Source organism: Lepus europaeus, chromosome 22 (genome assembly GCF_033115175.1).
Source record: "Lepus europaeus isolate LE1 chromosome 22, mLepTim1.pri, whole genome shotgun sequence".
In the NCBI taxonomy this organism is placed as follows: Eukaryota; Metazoa; Chordata; class Mammalia; order Lagomorpha; family Leporidae; genus Lepus; species Lepus europaeus.
The window spans coordinates 420,001-442,763 of record NC_084848.1 but is presented as its reverse complement, the minus strand read 5'-3'; the positions used below and the strand labels follow the sequence as shown (position 1 = coordinate 442,763).

General features: G+C 61.7%; 3 gene segments (V, D, J or C); all 3 read right to left on the bottom strand.

Annotated features, from left to right (window-relative positions):
• Positions 1–25: 25 nt before the first annotated feature.
• On the bottom strand, positions 26–3,481 carry LOC133751719 (Ig alpha chain C region-like). The segment is given in 4 exon segments: positions 26–423; positions 603–947; positions 1,085–1,331; positions 3,461–3,481. Coding segments are annotated over 4 exon segments (1,011 nt in total).
• A 3,823-nt stretch (positions 3,482–7,304) lies between these two features.
• Positions 7,305–20,204, bottom strand: LOC133751718 (Ig alpha chain C region-like). The segment is given in 7 exon segments: positions 7,305–7,501; positions 10,015–10,350; positions 10,530–10,868; positions 11,010–11,238; positions 11,769–11,883; positions 17,515–17,704; positions 20,180–20,204. Coding segments are annotated over 7 exon segments (1,431 nt in total).
• A 161-nt stretch (positions 20,205–20,365) lies between these two features.
• LOC133751717 (Ig alpha chain C region-like) lies at positions 20,366–22,226 on the bottom strand. The segment is given in 4 exon segments: positions 20,366–20,763; positions 20,942–21,239; positions 21,438–21,781; positions 22,181–22,226. Coding segments are annotated over 4 exon segments (1,086 nt in total).
• Positions 22,227–22,763: the final 537 nt, after the last annotated feature.

Sequence of the window (22,763 nt, the reverse complement as noted above, 5' to 3'; positions counted from 1 at the left end):
GTTTATTCAGGGCACGGCCAGGGGCTCAGTAGCACACGCCTTCCACGTCTGCCACGACCACAGACACGTTGACGTGGGTGGGTTTACCCGCCAGGCGGTCGATGGTCTTCTGGGTGAAGTGCTCGGCCAGGCCCTCATGGCCCACCACGCAGGAGAAGCTGTCCCCCTGGTTCCAGTCCTCGGCCGACACACGCAGCAGGCTGGTGACGGCGTAGGTGGTGGGTTGCTGGCCAGGCTCGGGCAGGGGCTTCCACACCAGGTAGCTGTCTTTGGGGACCACCGGGGTGTCATTGTGTGTCCAGGACACCAGCACGTCCTTGGGGCTGAAGCCCCGCACCAGGCAGGTCAGCGTCACCAGCGCGTTGAGGGCCAGTTCCTCGGTCGGTGGCGGCAGCAGGTGTACCTGGGGTGGGGTGATGACGCCTGGAAGGTGGAGAGCGGGGTCAGGGCGGCAGGGGAGGACTGAGCCCCAGTGTCCCGCACGCCGGCCTCAGTTTCCCTCTGTTTGCCGGGGAGGGAGCCTCGGAGCCCAGGAGGGGAGGGAGGAGTCAGACCAGGGGAGAGGAGAGCAGCCCATTGCCTGGGGGTGGGGTCAGGCCCACCTGTGTCTTTGCTGATGGTGGCTGTCAGGGAGCCGCCCTCTATCTCAGGGTGGGTGACTGTGCAGGTGAACTCTGTCCCCGCACTCCAGGGCTCCGCACAGCCGGACAGCACGCTGGACACACTGTAGCAGCCGCAGGGGTCACGCTGGGCGCTCTGCTGGACGGGTTCGTTCCCGTTTGTGGGCTCCCAGGTGAAGACGGCGTCTTTGGGGTCCTTCAGGCCTCTCAGGGTGCAGGTGAGGCTGGCGTTTGAGTTCAGGAGCAGGTCCCCGAGGTCTGGCCGCTGCAGGGACAGGCTGGGCTCCTCGCAGGAGGGGCAGTGGCAGGGGCAACCTTCACACGGATCTGAAGAAACAGAGTTGTTACGTGTCAGTGGCCCTCGCCCAGCCCTGGCCTCAGGCTGTCTTTCTGCAGTCCCCGGGTCCAGCCCAGCAGCCCAGTCTGCAGCCTCCTGCCCCCCCCCCCGCTGCCCGCCCTCTGACCTGGACAGGGCACGGGCAGGTCCTGGCCCTCGTCGTAATTGTGCTCCACGTGGCAGGCCGCACTGCCATCTGCAGGACACTGGTCAGGTGGCAGGGTCAGCAGACTGCTTGTGGTGTACGGGCCTGAAGTGCCAGACTGGGCAGGCGGGAAGTTATAGATGCTCACGTTCTCCCCGCTGACATTCCAGCTCACACTCAGAGGGCCCAGAGGGAAGAAGCCCCGGATCAGGCAGCCGACGACCCCCGTCTGTGAAATCCCATTTGACACAAGCAGGGGGAGACTCAGAGGGTAGAGGCTGGGGGTGGTCGCGGTCTCTGCAACATGAAACACACTGTGAGTCCACTGCAGGCACCTGGCTGCAACCCCAGAGAGCCAGAGCGCAGGACCCCGCCTGCCTTGTCACAGCCAGAACCTGGCCCAGAGAGGGGAGGAGACCAGCCCAGGGTCACACAGCAGCTGGGCCAGGACCGGGGCCGGATGTGTCCAGCTGGCTCCTGCTGCCCTGTGTCTCCCAGGCTCCTCAGGGCTGAGCTGCTCAAGCTTGGCTGGCACTGAGACGTCGAGGGCCCCAGGCTCCCCTGCCTCAGGTCCCCTGGGCAGGGTGCACGGGGTGGGGGGATGAAGGGAGGAGGGACCAGGCTGGCTGGAGCAGTGAAGCAGGCTGGGCCTGGTGAAGGCCGAGGGGAGGCAGAGGTGGGGCCCAGCTCTGTGCCCAGCTTGCACTGCCCTTGTCAGGGTCCCAGACCCTCGCACCGGTCCCACAGTCCCCACACTGGCCCCCCCACCCCCATGAGCAGCAGTCCACAGTCCTCATGGCCACCAGGGCTCCCAATGCCAAGGAGCGCTTGTTCCTGGAGCTCTGACCACACGGCCGCCTCCTGCCCAGGACATCTCTGAGTCCTGCAGGACAGAGGTGACCGACAGCGCCCAGAGCCACAGGCTCCGCCCTAGGAGCACAGGCCCTGCCTGGCTGCACCGTGGGCTCTCGCTTGACCTTTCTCCATCCAGAAACCTGTCAACGTGGGACCAGCTTAGCCTCAGACAGGGGCTTTGCACTTCCCAGAGGCCTCAAGACTGTTCACCTCAGCCCGCCCAGCCCTGCCCTGTCTGGCTCAGCCCAGGTCAGCCCAGCCTTGCTCGTCCACCTCTGTCAGACCAGTCTAGCCCAGCCCAGCCCAGCCCAGCACAGCACAGCTTAGTCCAGCTTAATCCAGCTCAGCCCAGCCCAGGTCAACATATCCCAGCTCAACGCAGTTCAGTCTAGGTCAGAGTCAAACTTAGTCCTACTCAGCCCTACCGAGCCCTACCCAGCCCAGCCCAGCTCAGCCCAGCTCAGACCAGCTTAGATCAGATCAGACCAGCCCATCCCAGGTCAGGCCAGACCAGCTCAGCTCAGCTCAACTCAGCCCAGTCCAGTCCAGCTTAGTCCAAACCAGCTCAGCCCAGTTTAGTCCAGCTCAGCCCAGCTCAGCCCTGCCCAGCTCAGACTAGCCCAGCTCAACCCAGCTCAATCTAGCTCAGTGCAGATTAGTCTAGCTCAGCCCAACCAGGCCCAGCCCAGTTAAGCCCAGCTCAGACCAGTCCATTCAAATTCAGCCCATCCCAGACCAGATCAGCTCAACTCAGGCCAGTTTTGTCCAACTTAGTCCAGCACAGCCAAGGACAGTACAGCTCACAGAATATCCCAGGCCACCCCAGCCCAGCTCAGCTGTTCAGTTCAGCTCAGCACACCCCAGCTCAGCTTATCCCAGTCAGCTCAGTGCAACAGAGCTCATTCCACTAAAGCTCTGCTCAGCCCAGCTGAAGGCAGGTCATCCAGCGCAACCCAGCCCAGCCCGCTCAGCCCAGCCCAGCCCAGTTCAGCAGGGGGTGGGCGTCCATCAGGGTCCCCACGTCCTCCTCTGCTCCTCTCTGTCCCAGACCAGCCCACGTCTAGATCAGCCTGCAGGGCTCTTGGCACTGCCTCCCAGGGACTCAGCTCATCCTGACTGAGTTGGGCTCTGCCAGGCTCAGCCCCCTGTCCCAGCATCTCCCAGACAGTGGCTGTGTCCTGCCTGTAGCTGGCTGGGCTCCTGGCCGTGGTCTCCCTCTCCCTGCCCTCTGTGCTGATGCCTGTTCTCCCTCTGCCCCCAGGAGCCTCAGGACCAGCCTGGCTGTGACTGCCCCTGTGCAGAGATACACAGCCCCGGGGACCCACCTGTCTGGGCTGCTGGAGGAGCACCATGGAGGGTCAGGTCTCCCTGGCCAGGCTGCCCTGCACTGCGGGTCCACGCCTGGGCCAGAGCTCCCCATCTGCACCCTCTGCTGCTGGCCCAGAGGGGCTGAGTGGAGTGGGAGCCAGGCCTGGTCCGGGCCCCTCCTGGAGAGCTGTGCACCTGCTCCGCCTCTTTGTCCATGGCTGGGCTGAGGATGTCTGCTGGGTGCAGGATGGAGAGGGTTACGTGACTGTGGGTCTGATCCCATGCTGTGGTCACTCAGCTGCCCACTTCCTGTCCCAGCCGACAGTGCAGCTCATCTCCACGTCATGTCTGGTCTGTGGTCTGTCTGTGGTGGGGACAGGTGTGTGTAGCCTGGGCCCTGTGACCCCAGGGACCATGGAGGGACAAGGGCTCCACGTGGTTGGCCACAGGATGGGCTGGGGGCTGAGATGCAAGGAAAATGCATGGGGACCTCGTGGCCGTGCGTCTTAGTCATTTGTGGCTGCTGCGACAAACAGCACAGACGGGCAGGCTTCGCCAGAAGGCTCTGATTTCTCCCAGGTCTGCAGGCTGGAGCCAGCGTCAGGGAGGGGATTCTCCCAGTGTGCACACCTGGACAGAGAGAGAGAGAGAGGGCGGGGGACTGTTCTGGGTTTCCTCACCTGGTGGGAGGAGAGAGAGAGAAGAGAGAAGAGAGGAGAGAGGAGAGAGGAGAGAGGAGAGAGAGAGAGAAGGGGGGGAGAGGTTTAGCGAGATTTTCCATCCTCCCCTTCACTCCCCACCCACCTGTGACAGCCAGGGCTGGGTCGTGCTTGAGCCCGGAGCCTCAGCTCCCCCAGGTCTCCCCCGGGGTGGCAGGGCCCAGGCGGGGGAGCACCAGCTGCTGCCCCCAGGGTGCGCATGGGCAGGAAGCTGCCCTGGAAGTGGGGCTGGGACAAGACGCGGGCTGTGGGCGTCTCAGGCAGCGGCTTCCCTGCTGCCGCAGGAGCCCTCTTCCTCCACGTCCACAGCGAGCAGCAGCGTCCGTGCTGAGTGGATCGGGAGGCTCTGGAGATGCACACGACGGGCGTGAGCGAAGCCAGAGAATGAAGGCGTCATCACTCACACGCTGATGACGTTTGTGGAGAGAAGGTGCAGTTCACTCCCGCACGTGGTGAAAGGCATTGTTTGAAAGGCGGAGAGGAGACAGAGATAAAAGGCGACCTTTCGTTTTCTGGTTCACGACCCAAATGGCTGCACAGCTGGGCCAAGCCAGACCAATGCCAGGGTCCCAGAATTCCCTCTGTTCTCCTACGTGGTGCAGGGCCCGAGCACTGAGCCACCACCCACCGCCTTCCCAGGCGCAGCAGCAGGGAGCTGGGGCGGAAGCGGAGCAGCTGGGGCTGAGCTGGCGCTGACGTGGGGGCTGGTGCGCTCGAGGCCCTGCAGTGTGCTGGCCCCTGAGCTGTGCCTGGCCTGAGCGCCCGGGCTCCTGTCCCACTGTGTTCTCACCCTGGGTGTTCTCCACCCCTCCTCTCCTCAGGCTCCCACGACACCGCCCTGCACTCTCTGCTCAGATTGCACGTGACAAAGAGCCATGGAGCGCGTGGTCCTCTGGCCAAGCTCATGAGTACTGCGACCAGGACGGAATTTCCCTCTCTCTGAAAGGTGAGGGCTCTTCACTGCGTCCACGACGCCTCAGGGTGCACACGTGGGAGCCTCAGGGGCACACGTGGTGACAATTTAGGGTGAATTTTCAGGGGTACGTGGAGACGATATTTCTGAGTGTAGAGGGGTGTTACTTTCTGTGTACGAGTTACAGTTCTTCCTGTTTAGCTGTGGGCTGTATTTATGGTGAACATCTGTGTGTGGTATTTCATGGTGTATGTGTGGGCTGTATTTATGGTGAACATCTGTGTGTGGTATGTGGTCTCTGCATGTGTGTGTGATATTTCATGTTGTGTGTCTGTGTGGTCTTTCATGGTGTTTGTGTATGGTATTTCGTGGTACACGTGGGCTGTATTTCCTGGTGTGTGTGTGTGGTTCGTGCTGTGTGTAGTGATGGTAGTTCGTGGTGCCCAGCAAGCACATGTTCTTTGTCCAGTCTTCTGTCCGTGCACATCTAGGTCGAGTCCTGGGTTTTGCTACTGGGGGCAGTGCTGCCAAGAGCAGGGACAGCGCCTCTCGCTGACCTCTGACCTCGTTTCCTTCGGGGAGGGACCTGGGGCCGGGACCAGTTCTAGGCGGATGTTGTGATGGGGTGGCTCTATCTGTGTTTTCCTCAGCCAGGTGGTCAGCGGTGCACACAGGTGCTGATCTCGCGTGACGGCCTCCTGGCTGTGGCCCTGAGGCCTCGTGGTGCAGCTTGCTCCGTGTGGAGTCAGCGCCTCCTCCATGCAGGGCTCACTTAACTCTCCTTCCTGTGTGCGCACCTGTGCCCTTTCTCTCGCTGAATTGTTGGAGAAGTTACAGAGACAGAGAGAGGGAGACCAGAGAGACTGTGGTTGGTTCACTCCCCAGATGGCCACAATGTCCAGGGCTGGGTCAGGCTGAAGCCAAGAACCAGGGGCTTCATCCGCGTCTCCCATGTGTGTGGCAGAGACCCAGACATTTGGGCCCTCGACTTGGGTCTCCCAACTGCATAGCAGGGAGCTGGATCGGAACCACGACATGAACTGGTGCCCATACGGGATGCTGGCATCCCAGGCAGCAGAGTTAAACACTGTACCACAATGCTGGCCCCTGGGTGCTGAATTACAGGGAAAGAGAGAGAGAGAGAGAGAGAGAGAGAGAGAGAGAGATCATGCATCCATTGATTCACTCCCCATTATCTACTTTGGCTGAGACTGGACCTAAGCAAAGCAGGAGCCAGGTCATCATCTGGTCAGGACCAGTGCTGAGTTATCTGAGTACTGACCAGTGAGCACTGCCAGGGTACGGTTCCCAGGATCTGGGCTCAGGGCTATGGATCAGGGATGGCACCAGGAATCAGTGCTCAGGAGTGGCCCCGAGCTCTGGACCAGGACTGAATAACCCGACCTCAGCTCGCTGACCAGTTACAGGGGCAGTGACCTGGAGCTTGGGTTATTGACCAGGGCCACCGCCTGTGTTCAGGACCCAACTCAGTACCTGAAGCAGGGCTCAGCAGTAGCCCCAGGGAGCAGTGGGCAAACGCCGGGACCAGAACTCAGGGGCGGGGAGCTGTAACCAGTGACAGGGTCAGGACAGGTGCAGGGCCCAGGACCAGGGCTGAGGGACCAGAACCAGGACCCAGTGAGCAGAACCAGGAGTCAGTGCTTAGGAATAGGGTTCAGTGAACGTGACCAGGGGTCAGTACCAGAGCAAAGATGAGTGACCATGACCAGGACACAGTGAGCAAGACCAGGGCTCAGTAACCTGAAACAGGGTCAGTGAGCAAGACCAGGGCTCAGCTCAGTTGCAGAATTTAGTACTCAGGACCAGGACCAAGCACTTAGGACCAGGTCCACGGCCACTCCAGGGAGGCGTCCTCCTGAGCCCTCCCAGGGGAAACACTGGTCTAGGACTTGAGCCTCTTTAGGGTCAGGCCGTGTCTGGGGCACCGCGTCCAGTCCATGCTGAAGTCCCTGTGGTGGAGTGGCAGGCGTCTCCCAGTCTGCAGCCACCGTGGCTTCCCTGAGCCATCGTCGAGCAGAGCGAGAACATTCGTCTGGGAAGGGTTGAGTGCACCTGGCAGGTGGATGGGGCTCAGCTGCTTCATGGAGGGCTGGGCTCTGGCATGCAGAGCTGGCTTCCCAGGGGCTCTTGCACGCTTCCCTCCTGCAGAGACAGGGGCAGCTGAGGGTGGGTGGTGTCCTCACCGCTCTCCCCTGTCCCAGCCCGGGCCTGGCTCCCGGGAGCCTTGGTGGAATCCTCAGCTCCTGTACCCGGGGACGCTCCCACCCTGACCCCAGGGCACCCATGTGCCAGTTCCTGCAGGGACCCGTGTGCCCCTCTATGGCAGGAGCAGTCACCTCTCCTTGGGCCTGGTTCCCCCTTCCCAGGGCATCCCCACACCTGTGCCTCAGTACTGAGGTCCCTCTTTGCTGCCAGGTGGGCCCCGGATGCTGGTCATGGTGAGAGCTGTGCTGTAGAACAGGCTCAGCAGGAAGAGAGTGAGGAGGGTGACGGTGGTGGGCCACAGGCTGTCGCCGGGGGCCTCCTCCTCCAGGCTGTCCTGTGTCAGATCCAGAGCCACACAGGGCAGGGGCTCCTGACAACCTGCAAGACACAGAAGGCCTGCCAGGACCTGGACTGTGTGGGTGGGGCCTGGCCCAAGCCCTTCCCTCCCACGCCTCCTCAGGGGCTGGGGGTGGAGTGGTGTGGTCTCTATGGGGTCTGAGGGTGAGAGCAGGGCCCATAGCGGGTTGGCCCCTTGTAAGTGTCTTAGCCCAGCAGGCAGGACAGGAGGCTGGGCAGTCTCCTTGCTGGTCCAGGGAAGGTGTGGCCGGAGCCCTGCTGGCCTTAGTTGAGCCAAGTACTCAGTGTCTCCTGCCTAAGGCCTTTAGTAGGGCTGGGCTTGGCCAGGACCTGGGTCCAGAGAGGACCAGGCACACCCTCAAGGGTCTGAGTGTGGGGATCAGTGTGCCCAGGGCATGACCAGGGCCCATGGTGTGAGCAGAGCCTCTGTTCTTCCTGAGGGAATGTGGCTGAGGGACGGCCAGCGAAGGCCAGCAGCACAGTGGACCAGACGTCCTCAGGTCTTGGGCCACTGATCTCTCAGTTAAATTGGAGTTGATCCTGTTTGTCTTGTACTGGTACATCAATCATCTCTCTATCAATGTATAACGTTTCTATCCATCTATCATTCGCACATCTATCAAGCTGTCATCCTTCCATCATTCCATGTGCACATCCCTCCCTCCATTTTCCTGTCCCCGTATCCATCCATCCATCTATCTATTTACTACACAACTTAAAAACCATCCGTCCTTCATCCATCCCCTCATTCATCTGCCTATCAATCCATTCGTCAATCCATCCTTCCGTGCATCTACCCTCCCACACACCCACCTCTGCATCCAACTAAATATCCATCCATCTGTCCACCTGTCCATCCATCCATCAATCTGTAACCAGCCACTGTCCAATTATCCTTCCATCCATCCATCCACCTTCCACCTGTCTATCCATCCATCCATTCGCCCATCTATCAGTCCATCCATGGTCCACTGTGTCATGGTGTCACTGGCTTATCTCTCTGCTCTCCATGTTAATTCTCCCCCTTTCCCTCTTTCTTAGGAAGCTGCTCCTTTGGCTGGGGCACTTGAGTGGGTACCATTTCCCTGCCTCCCCCTGCGTTCTTTGGGCCGGGACTTTCTAGGGAGGGAAGTGGCCGTGTGTGGGGCTCCTCATCACCTGGGCCCTGACAGGGGTGGCGGCAGAGCCAGAGCCCTTGGGAGGCCACAATGGCATCTAGGGCAAGAGCAGGTTCCTGGGGTTCCTACATTGGTCTGGGACTGTTCTGAAGCTCCTGGGGTGTGAATCAGAAGCCCGAGGCCTGAGGAGGGTTCTGAGTGCATGGTCTCTGTCCTGCCCCACTCCACATGTGGTTTGGTTCAGACTTGGGCTCGGGAGGGGATTAGAGGGTTGAGTCTGGTGCCCCAGCAGGGAGCAGGGCCTGCCTAGGGTGGCTGTGGACTGGTCTCTGAGCTGTGCACGGCTGGACATTCTGGGAGGCCCAGAGAGGGCCAGCAGGGGCCTGGGCAGCAGGGCTGGGCCTGGGGAAACCCTCTGGGCCTTGGGCGCGGACGCCCTGCCTTCCTGGAGCTGGGTCTGGGCTGTGAGCTCTCCTGCAGCTGAGGGGGACGTGTGTGAGCGTGTGTGCCCTGTGAGCACGTGTGCCGTGTGCAGGCCCCAGAGAGCGTGGTGTGGGGTGGAGCCTGCTATGTGCCCTGTGTGTGTCAGTGCTGTCCTGCACTGTTGGGTGTTTTCTGCCTGCGGCTGAGCTCTGCTGGTCTGGGGGGCCTCCTGTCGGGTCCCCTCTTCCCGGGGTCCCTGCACCCAGCCCCTGTTCCTCCCCCTCCCTCCCTCATCCTCTGCACCAGGGCAATGGCTGCATCCCAGCCGCCCAGGACCTCCTGGTGGTGTCCACGGCTCTGGGCCCCGACCTGAGCTGTGCCTGCACTGCCTCAGAATCCACCCCGGCTCAGCCTCACCTCTCACTGCTGCCTCCAGACACGCTCACTCCAGACACGCTCAGTCCCAGACACGCTCACTCCAGACACGCTCACTCCCAGACACACCTCCCTCCCAGACACGCTCACTCCCCGACACACTCACCCCCAGACAGACTCACTCCCCAGCTCGCTCACTCCCAGACACACTCACTCCCAGACACGCTCACTCCCAGACACACACACTCCCAGACACACTCACTCCCAGACACTCTCACTCCCAGACACGCTCACTTCAGACACGCTCACTCCTAGACACGCTCACTCCCAGACACACTCACTCCCAGAAACACTCACTCCTTCAAGGAACCTTTGCTCACACTCATGGGCTCCATGCATGATGTCCCCTCCAGGTCCCGTGGCCACGGCTCCTAGGACCTGTGCTTCTCCCCCTCCCCGCCCTGTGGCTGCAGCCCCCGAGGAGACAGACAGGCACAATGAACCCGCAGGGCTGCTGGGGGCGAGCACGGAGTTTATTCAGGGCACGGCCAGGGGCTCAGTAGCACACGCCTTCCACGTCTGCCACAACCACAGACACGTTGACGTGGGTGGGTTTACCCGCCAGGCGGTCGATGGTCTTCTGGGTGAAGTGCTCGGCCAGGCCCTCATGGCCCACCACGCAGGAGAAGCTGTCCCCCTGGTTCCAGTCCTCGGCCGACACGCGCAGCAGGCTGGTGACGGCGTAGGTGGTGGGTTGCTGGCCGGGCTCGGGCAGGGGCTTCCACACCAGGTAGCTGTCTTTGGGGACCACCGGGGTGTCATTGTGTGTCCAGGACACCAGCACGTCCTTGGGGCTGAAGCCCTGCACCAGGCAGGTCAGCGTCACCAGCGCGTTGAGGGCCAGTTCCTCAGTCGGCGGCGGCAGCAGGTGGACCTGGGGCGGGGTGATGACGCCTAGAAGGGGGAGTGTGGGGTCAGGGTGGCAAGGGAGGACCGAGCCCCACTGTCCCACACATTGGCCTCAGTTTCCCTCTGTTTGCTGGGGAGGGAGCCTCGGAGCCCAGGAGGGGAGGGAAGAGTCAGGCCAGGGGTGAGGAGAGCAGCCCATTGCCCGGGGGTGGGGTCAGGCCCACCTGTGTCTTTGCTGATGGTGGCTGTCAGGGAGCCGCCCTCTATCTCAGGGTGGGTGACTGTGCAGGTGAACTCTGTCCCTGCACTCCAGGGCTCCGCACAGCCGGGCAGCACGCTGGACACACTGTAGCAGCCGCAGTGGTCACGCTGGGCACTCTGCTGGACGGGTTTGTTCCCGTTTGTGGGCTCCCAGGTGAAGACGGCGCCCTTGGGGTCCTTCAGGCCTCTCAGGGTGCAGGTGAGGCTGGCGTTTGAGTTCAGGAGCAGGTCCCCGAGGTCTGGCCGCTGCAGGGACAGGCTGGGCTCCCCACATGAGGTGGGGGGGCATTTGTTGGGGGTGTCTGAACATGGGGAAACACAGAGGGCCACATGTGTCAGTGTGCAGCTCGCTCATCCCTGGCCCAGGCTGCCATCCGCCCCACTATCATTGTCCAGCCCAGCAGCCCACATGCAGCCTCAGGGCCCCCAGCCTGCCCTCTTACCTGGGCAGGGCAGGACCAGATATATGTCCACGTCATTGTGCTCCACGTGGCAGGCCACACACATAGGACACTGGTCAGGTGTCAGGCTCAGCAGGCTGCTCGTGGTGTAGAGGCTCGAGGGGGCAGACGGGACAGGAGGGAAGATCACGTTCTCCCCACTGATGGTCCAGTTCACACTCAGAGGGCCCAGGGGGAAGAAGCCCCGGATGAGGCAGCCGACGACTCCGGGCTGTTCCGACCCAGGACAGGGGAGGCTCAGCGGGAAGAGGCTGGGGGTGGTTGCGGGATCTGCAACACAGGATGTGCTGTGAGACTGTCGAAGTCACGTGGCTGCAACCCCAGAGAGCCCTGGGAGCAGTGGCCCCTCCTGCCTCATCCCAGCCGGAACCTGGTCCAGCGAGGGGAGGAGACCAGCCCAGGGTCACACAGCAGCTGGGTAGGACAGGGGCCGCGAATGTCCAGCTGGTTCTTGCTGCCCTGTTTATCCCAGGCTCCTCAGGGCTGAGCTGCTCAAGCTTGGCTGGCACTGAGACGTCGAGGGCCCCAGGCTCCCCGGCCTCAGGTCCCCTGGGCAGGGTGCACGGGGTGGGGGGATGAAGGGAGGAGGGGCCAGGCTGGCTGGAGCAGTGAAGCAGGCTGGGCCTGGTGAAGGCCGAGGGGACGCAGAGGTGGGGCCCAGCTCTGTGCCCAGCTTGCACTGCCCTTGTCAGGGTCCCAGACCCTCGCCCGGGCCCCACATCCCCACACTGGCCCCCCCACCCCCATGAGCAGCAGTCCACAGTCCTCATGGCCACCAGGGCTCTCAATGCCAAGGAGCGCTTGTTCCTGGAGCTCTGACCACACGGCCGCCTCCTGCCCAGGACATCTCTGAGTCCTGCAGGACAGAGGTGACCGACAGCGCCCAGAGCCACAGGCTCTGCCCTAGGAGCACAGGCGCCCCCTACTGCACTAGGGCTCAGGTCTTCAATGGTTTTCATGCCTGGAACCCCACACCTGGGAACCAGCTTAGCCCCAGACACAGGCTTTGCACTCCCCCAGAGGCCTCAGAGACTGCTCAGCTCAGCTCAGCCCGCCCAGCCCTCGCTGTCCGGCTCAGCCCTGCTCAGCTCAGCTCAGCTCAACTCAGCCCAGCTTCGTCCACCCACGCTCAGCTCAGCAGACCGGATCCGTTCAACACAGCCCAGCTCATCCCAGCTCCGCCAGCTCAGCCCAGCCAGGCTCATTCTGCCCAGCCCAGCCCAGCCAGCCCAGGTAGATCAGCCAGCCCAGTTCAGTCTGGCTCAGTTCAACTCAGCCCAGCTTAGCCTAGCTCCACCTAGCTCAGTCTATCCAAGCTCCATCCTCTACAGCCAGCTCAGCCCAGCCAGCCCAGCTCAGCCCAGCCAAGCTCAGCCCAGCTCAGCCCAGCCCAGCCCAGATCAGCTCAATCCAGCTCAGCCCAGCTCAGCCCAGCCAAGCTCAGCCCAGCTCAGCCCACTTCAGCATAGCCCACATCAGTTCAGCCCAGCTCAGCCCAGCTCAGTTCAGCCCAGCCCAGCTCATCTCAGCCCAGCCCAGCCCAGGTCAGCTCTCAGCCCATACCAGGTCGGCTCAGCTCAATTCAACTCAGATCAGCACAACTTACTCCAGCTCAGCTCTTCACAGCCCAGCTAAGATCAGATTAGTATAGTCCAATGCATCCCAGCCCAGGGCTTTCACCCAGCTCTGCCAGGCTCAGTTGAGCCCAGTTCAGCCCAGCCAAGACCAGCTCAACCCAGCCCAGCCCAGCTCAGCCCAGCTAAGGCCAGCTCAGCCCAGGCCAGCCTACCTTAGTCCAGCTAAGACCAGCTCAGCCCAGCCAAGCTCAGTTCAGCAGGGGGTGGGCGTCCATCAGGTTCCCCACGTCCTCCGCTGCTCGACTCTGTCCCATCCCAGCCCACGTCTAGATCAGCCTGCAGGACTCTTGGCACTGCCTCCCTGGGACTCGTCTCACCCTGACTGAGTTGGGCTCTGCCAGGCTCAGCCCCCTGTCCCAGCCTCTCCCAGACAGTGGCTGTGTCCTGCCTGTAGTTGGCTGGGCTCCTGGCCATGGTCTCCCTCTCCCTGCCCTCTGTGCTGATGCCTGTTCTCCCTCTGCCCCCAGGAGCCTCAGGACCAGCCTTGCGGCAACTGCCCCTGTGCACAGGGGCAGAGTCCCGTGGACCCACCTGTCTGGGCTGCTGGAGGAGCACCATGGAGGGTCAGGTCTCCCTGGCCAGGCTGCCCTGCACTGCGGGTCCACGCCTGGGCCAGAGCTCCCCACCTGCACCTGCAGTTGCTGGCTCAGAGGGGCTGAGTGGAGTGGGAGCCAGGTCTGGTCTGGGCTGTGCACCTGCTCCACCTCTTTGTCCATGGCTGGGCTGGGGCTGGCTGTTGAGTGTGACTGGGGAGGGTTGCGTGACTGTGGGTCTGGTCTCAGGTTGGGGTCACTCTCCTGCCCACTTCCTGTCCCAGCAGACAGTGCAGCTCATCTCCACGTCATGTCTGGTCTGTGGTCTGTCTGTGGTGGGGACAGGTGTGTGTAGCCTGGGCCCTGTGACCCCAGGGACCATGGATGGGTGAGGGCTCCACGTGGCCGGCCACAGGATGGGCTGGGGGCTGAGATACAGGGAAAATGCATGGGGACCTCGTGGCCGTGCGTCTTAGTCATTTGTGGATGCTGCGACAAACAGCACAGACGAGCAGGCTTCTCCAGAAGGCACTGATTTCCCTCAGGTCTGCAGTCTGGAGCCAGCGTCAGGGAGGGGATTCTCCCAGTGTGCACGCCTGGACAGAGAGAGAGGGCGGGGGACTGTTCTGGGAGTCCTCACCCGGAGGGGTGTGGGGAGTTAGGGAGAGAGAGACAGAGAAAGAAAGAGAGAGGGAGAGAGAGCTCACCCTGGGTGTCCTCATCTAGACTGAGAGTGAGAGAGAGAGAAGAGAGAGAGAGAGAGAGAGAAGAGAGAGAGAGAGAGAGAGAGAAGGGGGGGAGAGGTTTAGCGAGATTTTCCATCCTCCCCTTCACTCCCCACCCACCTGTGACAGCCAGGGCTGGGTCGTGCTTGAGCCCGGAGCCTCAGCTCCCCTAGGTCTCCCACGGGGTGGCAGGGCCCAGGCGGGGGAGCATCAGCTGCTGCCCCCAGGGTGCGCATGGGCAGGAAGCTGCCCTGGAAGTGGGGCTGGGACAAGACGCGGGCTGTGGGCGTCTCAGGCAGCGGCTTCCCTGCTGCCGCAGGAGCCCTCTTCCTCCACGTCCACAGCGAGCAGCAGCGTCCGTGCTGAGTGGATCGGGAGGCTCTGGAGATGCACACGACGGGCGTGAGCGAAGCCAGAGAATGAAGGCGTCATCACTCACACGCTGATGACGTTTGTGGAGAGAAGGTGCAGTTCACTCCCGCACGTGGTGAAAGGCATTTATTCATTGTTTGAAAGGCGGAGAGGAGACAGAGATAAAAGGCGACCTTTCGTTTTCTGGTTCACGCCCCAAATGGCTGCAACCCCGGGGCAGGGCCAGGGCAGGCCAACGCCGGGATCCCAGAATTCCCTCTGTTCTCCTACGTGGTGCAGGGCCCGAGCACTGAGCCACCACCCACCGCCTTCCCAGGCGCAGCAGCAGGGAGCTGGGGCGGAAGCGGAGCAGCTGGGGCTGAGCTGGCGCTGACGTGGGGGCTGGTGCGCTCGAGGCCCTGCAGTGCGCTGACCCCCTGAGCCGCGCCTGGCCTGAGCGCCCGGGCTCCTGTCCCACTGTATTCTCACCCTGGGTGTTCTCCACCCCTCCTCTCCTCAGGCTCCCACGACACCGCCCTGCACTCTCTGCTCAGATTGCACGTGACAAAGAGCCATGGAGCGCGTGCTCCTCTGGGCCAGGCGCAGGTCATGGCACGGTGGCCGCCAGGCTCATGCATCTGCGGCCAAGACTGAATTTCCCTCTCTCTGAAAGGCTGAGGGCTCTTCACGGGGTCCATCATGCCTCAGGGTGCACACGTGGGTGCCTCTGGGTGCACACGTGGATGACAATTTAGGGTGAATTTTCAGGGGTACGTGGAGACGATATTTCTGAGTGTAGAGGGCTGGTGTTTTAGTGTGTACTTGTTTACAGTTCTTCCTGTTTACCTGTGGGCTGTATATGGTGTACATCTGTGTGTGGTATTTCATGGTGTATGTGTGGGCTGTATAACGTGGTGTATCTGTATGTGGTATTTTGTCTTTGCATGTGTGTGTGATATTTCATGTTGTGTGTGTGTGTGTAATTCATGGTGTAATTCATGGTGTAGGTGTGTGTGATATTTTGTATGTGTGTATGTGTGTGTGGTATTTTATGGTGAATGTATGGTATTTCGTGGTACATTCGGGCTGTATTTCCTGGTGTGTCTGTGTGTGGTTCGTGCTGTGTGTAGTGATGGTAGTTTGTGGTGCACAGGAAGCACATGTTCTTTGTCCAGTCTTCTGTCCGTGCACACCCAGGTCGAGTCCTGGGTTTTGCTACTGGGGGCAGTGCTGCCAAGAGCAGGGACAGCGCCTCTCGCTGACCTCTGACCTCGTTTCCTTCGGGGAGGGACCTGGGGCCGGGACCAGTTCTAGGCGGATGTTGTGATGGGGTGGCTCTATCTGTGTTTTCCTCAGCCAGGTGGTCAGCGGTGCACACAGGTGCTGATCTCGCGTGAGGGCCTCCTGGCTGTGGCCCTGAGGCCTCGTGGTGCAGCTTCGCTCCGTGTGGAGTCAGCGCCTCCTCCATGCAGGGCTCACTTAACTCTCCTTCCTGTGTGCGCACCTGTGCCCTTTCTCTCGCTGAATCCTCGGCAGAAGCTCCCACGCCCTACGGAGTGAGAGTGTGCGAGTGGACGCCTTTGCCCCTGAGATCTGAGGGCTCGCTCCCGCTTCCCTCGGCTGGTGCGGTGCTGGCTGTGTGGCTGTCCCAGGTGGCCTCTGCTGGGCTCAGCTGGGTTCATTCTAGACCCAATTATTCCCAAAGTCTCATTGTGATGGGGGTGGAGTTTTTCCTTTTAAAAAGATTTATTTCATTATTTGAAAGCCAGAGTTACTGAGACAGAGAGAGGGAAATACCAGAGAGACTGTGGTTGGTTCACTGCCCAGATGGCCACAATGGCCAGGGCTGGGTCAGGCTGAAGCCAAGAACCAGGGGCTTCATCCAAGTCTCCCACGTGTGTGGCAGGGACCCAGACATTTGGGCCCTCGTCTTGGGTCTCCCAGCTGCATAGCAGGGAGCTGGGTTGGAACCACGACATGAACTGGTGCCCATACGGGATGCTGGCATCCCAGGCAGCAGAGGTAAACACTGTGCCACAATGCTGGCCCCTGGGTGCTGAATTACAGGGAGAGAAAGAGAGAGAGAGAGAGAGAGAGAGAGAGAGAGATCATGCATCCACTGATTCACTCCCCATAAGCTACCTTGGCTGGGACTGGACCTAAGCAACGCAGGAGCCAGGTCATCATCTGGTCAGGGCAGTGCTGAGTTATCTGAGTACTGACCAGTGAGCACTGCCAGGGTACGGTTCCCAGGATCTGGGCTCAGGGCTATGGATCAGGGATGGCACCAGGAATCAGTGCTCAGGAGTGGCCCCGAGCTCGGGACCAGGACTGAATAACCCGACCTCAGCTCGCTGACCAGTTACAGGGGCAGTGACCTGGAGCTTGGGTTATTGATCAGGCCCACGGCCTGTGTTCAGGACCCAACTCAGTACCTGAAGCAGGGCTCAGCAGTAGCCCCAGGGAGCAGTGGGCAAACGCCGGGACCAGAACTCAGGGGCGGGGAGCTGTAACCAGTGACAGGGTCAGGACAGGTGCAGGGCCCAGGACCAGGGCTGAGTGACCAGAACCAGGACCCAGTGAGCATAACCAGGCTCCGTGATCAGCATCAGGGCTCCGTGTGCAGAACGAGGGATGAATGACCAGGACCAGGGCCCAGTGCCCCTGACACATTCCAAGGCGACTTCCAGGGTGGTATCCCCCTGAGCCCTCCCAGGGAAACACTGGTCTTGGACTTGAGCCTCCTGCAGGGTCAGGCCGTGTCTGGGGCACCGCGTCCAGTCCCTGCTGAAGTCCCTGTGGTGGAGTGGCAGGCGTCTCCCAGTCTGCAGCCACCGTGACTCCCTGAGCCATCGTCGAGCAGAGCGAGAACATTCGTCTGGGAAGGGTTGAGTGCACCTGGCAGGTGGATGGGGGCTCAGCTGCTTCATGGAGGGCTGGGCTCTGGCATGCAGAGCTGGCTTCCCAGGGGCTCTTGCATGCTTCCCTCCTGCAGAGACAGGGGGGCAGCTGAGGGTGGGCGGTGTCCTCACCGCTCTCCCCTGTCCCAGCCCGGGCCTGGCTCCTGGGAGCCTTCATGGAATCCTCAGCTCCTGCACCCGGGGACGCCCCCACCCTGACCCCAGGGCACCCATGTCCCAGTTCCTGCAGGGACCCGTGTGCCCCTCTATGGCAGGAGCAGTCACCTCTCCTTGGCCGGTTCCCCCCTTCTCAGGGCATCCCCACACCTGTGCCTCAGTACTGGGGTCCCTCTTTGCTGCCAGGTGGGCCCCGGATGCTGGTCATGGTGAGAGCTGTGCTGTAGAACAGGCTCAGCAGGAAGAGAGTGAGGAGGGTGACGGTGGTGGGCCACAGGTTGGCGCCGGGGGCCTCCTCCTCCAGGCTGTCCTGTGTCAGATCCAGAGCCACACAGGGCAGGGGCTCCTGACAACCTGCAAGACACAGAAGGCCTGCCAGGACCTGGACTGTGTGGGTGGGGCCTGGCCCAAGCCCTTCCCTCCCACGCCTCCTCAGGGGCTGGGGGTGCAGTGGTGTGGTCTCTATGGGGTCTGAGGGCAAGAGCAGGGCCCATAGGGGGTTTGCCCCTACAAGTGACTTAGCTCAGCAGACAGAACAGGAGGCTGGGCCGTCTCCCTGTTGGTCCAGGGAAGGTGTGGCCGGAGCCCTGCTGGCCTGAGCTGAGCCAAGTACTCAGCGTCTCCTGCCTTAGCTCTGCTCTTGGTCTGGCCTTGACCCGAGACCTGGGTCTGAGAGGACCAGGCACACCCTCAAGGGTCTGAGTGTGGGGATCAGTGTGCCCAGGGCATGACCAGGGCCCATGGTGTGAGTAGAGCCTCTGTTCTTCCTGAGGGAATGTGGCTGAGGGACGACAAATAGAAGGCCAGCAGCACAGCAGCTTGCAAGTGGAGCAAATATCTTCAGATCCTAGGTGATGGATCTGTGTTAATTTGGAGTTGAATCTGTTTGTCCTCTACTTGTATGTCAGTCATGTCTATAATTCATATATAAATAATCTATCAATTATTTATCTTCCATCTACAACGTGACTGATCTATTAGCTATCATCCATCCATCCACTGATCCAACCATCTACCTGTGCATCAATCCATCCATTCATCCGTCCATCCATGGTCCACTGTGTCATGGTGTCACTGGCTTATCTGTCTGCTCTCTGTGTTAAGTCTCCCCCTTTCCCTCTTTCTTAGGAAGCTGCTCCTTTGGCTCCGTTCCTGGGCCCATGGGGTGGCTGGGGCACTTGTGTGGGTACCATTTCCCTGCCCGGCCTGTTCCTTCCCCTGGAGCTCTTTGGGCCGGGACCCTGTGGGGAGAGAGGTGTGTGGGGCTCCTCTTCACCTGGGCCCCGACAAGGGAGGTGGCCAGAGCCAGAGCCCCTGGGAGGCCCCAAGGATGTCTGAGGCCTGAGCAGAGGCCCCGTGCCTGTGGGAGTCCTGGTGCCCGGGTTTCCTACACTGGTCTGGGACTGTGCAGGAGCCCTGTGGTGCGAATCAGAAGCCCAAGCCCTGAGGAGGGGCCTGTGTGGGTGGTCTCTGGCCTGCCCCTCCCTGTGGTTTGGCTCAGGAGGGGATTGGAGTGTTGAGTCTGTTGGTCCAGCAGTGAGCAGGGCCTACCTAGTTTGGGCTGTGCAAATGTCCCTTAAGCTGTACATGCCTGGACATTCTGGGAGGCCAGAGAGGGCCAGCAGGGCCCTGGGCAGCAGGGCTGGGCCTGGGGAAACCCTCTGGGCCTTGGGCGGGGACGCCCTGCCTTCCTGGAGCTGGGTCTGGGCTGTGAGCTCTCCTGCAGCTGAGGGGGATGTGTGTGAGCGTGTGTGCCCTGTGAGCACGTGTGCCGTGTGCAGGCCCCAGAGAGCGTGGTGCGGGGTGGAGCCTGCTGTGTGCCCTGTGTGTGTCAGTGCTGTCCTGCACTGCTGGGTGTTTTCTGCCTGCGGCTGAGCTCTATGGTCTGGGGGGCCTCCTGTCGGGTCCCCTCTTCCCGGGGTCCCTGCACCCAGCCCCTGTTCCCCCCCCTCCCTCCCTCGTCCTCTGCACCAGGGCAATGGCTGCATCCCAGCCCCCCAGGACCTCCTGGTGGTGTCCACGGCTCTGGGCCCTGACCTGAGCTGTGCCTGCACTGCCTCAGAATCCACCCCGGCTCAGCCTCACCTCTCACTGCTGCCTCCAGACACGCTCACTCCCTGACACGCTCACTCCAGACACACTCACTCCCAGACACGCTCACTCCAGACACACGCACTCCCAGACACGCTCACTCCCAGACACGCTCACTCCCAGACACGCTCACTCCCAGACAAGCTCACTCCAGACACACTCACTCCCAGACACACTCCCAGACACGCTCACTCCAGACACACTCACTCCAGACACACTCACTCCCAGACACGCTCACTCCAGACATGCTCACTCCAGACACACTCACTCCCAGACACGCTCACTCCAGACACGCTCACTCCAGACAAACTCACTCCCAGACACACTCCCAGACACGCTCACTCCAGACACGCTCACTCCAGACACACTCACTCCCAGACACGCTCACTCCCAGACACGCTCACTCCCTGACACGCTCACTCCCAGACACGCTCACTCCCAGACAAGCTCACTCCAGACACGCTCACTCCCAGACACACTCCCAGACACGCTCACTCCAGACACACTCACTCCAGACACACTCACTCCCAGACACGCTCACTCCAGACATGCTCACTCCAGACACGCTCAACCCAGACACACTGCAGACACGCTCACTCCCAGACACGCTCACTCCCAGACACACTCCCAGACACGCTCACTCCCAGACACGCTCCCTTTCAGACACACTCAACCCAGACACACTCACTCCCAGGCACGCTCACTCCCACAGGCACCTTTGCTCACATTCACACTCACATGCACACTCACGGGCACCATGCATGATGTCCCCTCCAGGTGGCCGAGGCCCAGCTCCTAGGTCCAGGGGAGCTCCCTCCCCCTCCCCACCCTGTGGCTACAGTCCCCGAGGAGACAGACAGGCACAATGAACCTGCAGGGCTGCTGGGGGCGAGCACGGAGTTTATTCAGGGCATGGCCAGGGGCTCAGTAGCACACGCCTTCCACGTCTGCCACAACCACAGACACGTTGACGTGGGTGGGTTTACCCGCCTGCCGGTCGATGGTCTTCTGGGTGAAGTGCTCGGCCAGGCCCTCATGGCCCACCACGCAGGAGTAGCTGTCCCCCTGGTTCCAGTCCTCGGCTGACACGCGCAGCAGGCTGGTGACGGCGTAGGTGGTGGGTTCCTGGCCGGGCTCGGGCAGGGGCTTCCACACCAGGTAGCTGTCTTTGGGGACCACCGGGGTGTCATTGTGTGTCCAGGACACCAGCACGTCCTTGGGGCTGAAGCCCTGCACCAGGCAGGTCAGCGTCACCAGCGCGTTGAGGGCCAGCTCCTCGGTCGGCGGCGGCAGCAGGTGTACCTGGGGCGGGGTGAGGCTGCCTAGAAGGGAGAGATTGGGGTCAGGGCAACAGGGGAGGACTGAGCCCCACTGTCCTGCACACCGTCCTCAGTTTCCCTCTGTTTTTCGAGGATTGAACCTTAGAACCCAGGAGGGGAGGGAAGAGTCAGGCCAGGGTGAGGAGAGCAGCCCATTGCCCGGGGGTGGGGTCAGGCCCACCTCTGCTGATGGTGGCTGTCAGGGAGCCGCCCTCTATCTCAGGGTGGGTGACTGTGCAGGTGAATTCCTTCCCCTCATTCCAGGGCTCCGCACAGCCGGGCAGCACGCTGGACACACTGTAGCAGCCGCAGGGGTCACGCTGGGCGCTCTGCTGGACGGGTTCGTTCCCGTTTGTGGGCTCCCAGGTGAAGACGGCGTCTTTGGGGTCCTTCAGGCCTCTCAGGGTGCAGGTGAGGCTGGCCTTCGATTCCAGGAGCAGGTCCCCGAGGTCTGGCCGCTGCAGGGACAGGCTGGGCTCCTCGCAGGAGGTGGGGGGGCAGGTGGGGCAGGTGGGGCAGGTGGGGCAGGTGGGGCAGGTGGGGCAGGTGCAGGGGGTGGGTGTGGTTGTCACTTCGCATTCTGATGAAAAAGAGGAGATGGAGTATCAGTGCCCCTTCCTTAGTCCCTGTGTAGGCTGCCCTCTGCTCCAGCTCGGTGGTCCAGCCCCGCAGCCCACTCTGCACCCAGGGCCCCCAGCCGCCCTCTGACCTGGGGGACAGGACACAGTCAGATCCTGTCTGTTGTTGTTGTGCTCCACGTGGCAGGCCACACTGTCATCCTCAGGACACAGGTCTGTTGTCAGGCTCAGCACGCTGCACGTGGTGTACGGGCCTGAAGTGCCAGACGGGACAGGCGGGAAGGTCACGTTCTCCCTGCCTTCGTAGCCATCCCAGCTCACACTCAGAGGGCCCAGGGGGAAGAAGCCCCGGATCAGGCAGCCGGCGATCACGGTCGCTGGAGTGTCTTTCAATGCACATCTGGGGTAGATCAGTGGGAAGAGGCTGGGAGTTTTCGCGGCATCTGCAACACAGGACATGCTGTGAGACCATGGCAGTCACGACACTGTAACCCCAGAGGGCCCTGGGAGCCCATGACCTCGCCTGCCTCATCTCGCCAGAAGCTGGTCCAGAGAGGGGAGGAGACCAGCCCAGGGTCACACAGCAGCTGGGCCAGGATCAGGGCCGGAAGTGTCCAGCTGGCTCCTGCTGCCCTGTGTCTCCCAGGCTCCTCTAGACTGTGCTTGGCTGGCAGTGAGTCATCGCAGGCCCCAGGCTCCCAGGGCCTTAGGCTTCTATGGGCAGTGTGCACAGGTTGGGGTGCTGAAGGGTGGGTGTAGAGGACGGGCCTGGCCAGGCCGGAGCAGCCTGGGCTTGGTGAGGGCCATGGGGAGCCAGAGGGTCCACCCAGCTCTGTGCCTACCTTGCACTTTTTTTGTCAGGGTCCCAGACCATCGCCCTGGCCCCATGGTTCCCACACACACACTCCCTTCCCCGTCCATGAAGCAGCAGTCGACAGCCCTCATGGCTAACAGGGCTCTCAATACCAAGGAGCGCTTGTTCCGTGAGCTCTGACCACACGGCCGCCTCCTGCCCAGGACATCTCTGAGTCCTGCAGGACAGAGGTGACCGACAGCGCCCAGAGCCACAGGCTCCGCCCTAGGCGCACAGGCCCTGCCTGGCTGCACCGTGGGCTCTGGGCTTGACCACTGTCACTCCAGAAACCCCTGGATGGGTACCTCAGAAAGTAGCTCAGCCTCAGATACATATTTGGCAGTTCCCAGAGAGTCCAGAAGACACTGTTCACATCAACCAGTCCAGCCCAGCTCAAGTCCAGCTTAGTCCAGATCAGCCCAGCTCAGCCCAGCACAACTCATCCCTGCTCAGCTCAGCCCAGCCCAGGTCACGTCTCCCTAGCACAGCTCAGCAAGCTAAGCTTGGCCCAGCTTAGTCCATACAAGACAAGGTCAGCTCTGCTCAGCCCAGTCCAGCCCAGCTAAGCTCGG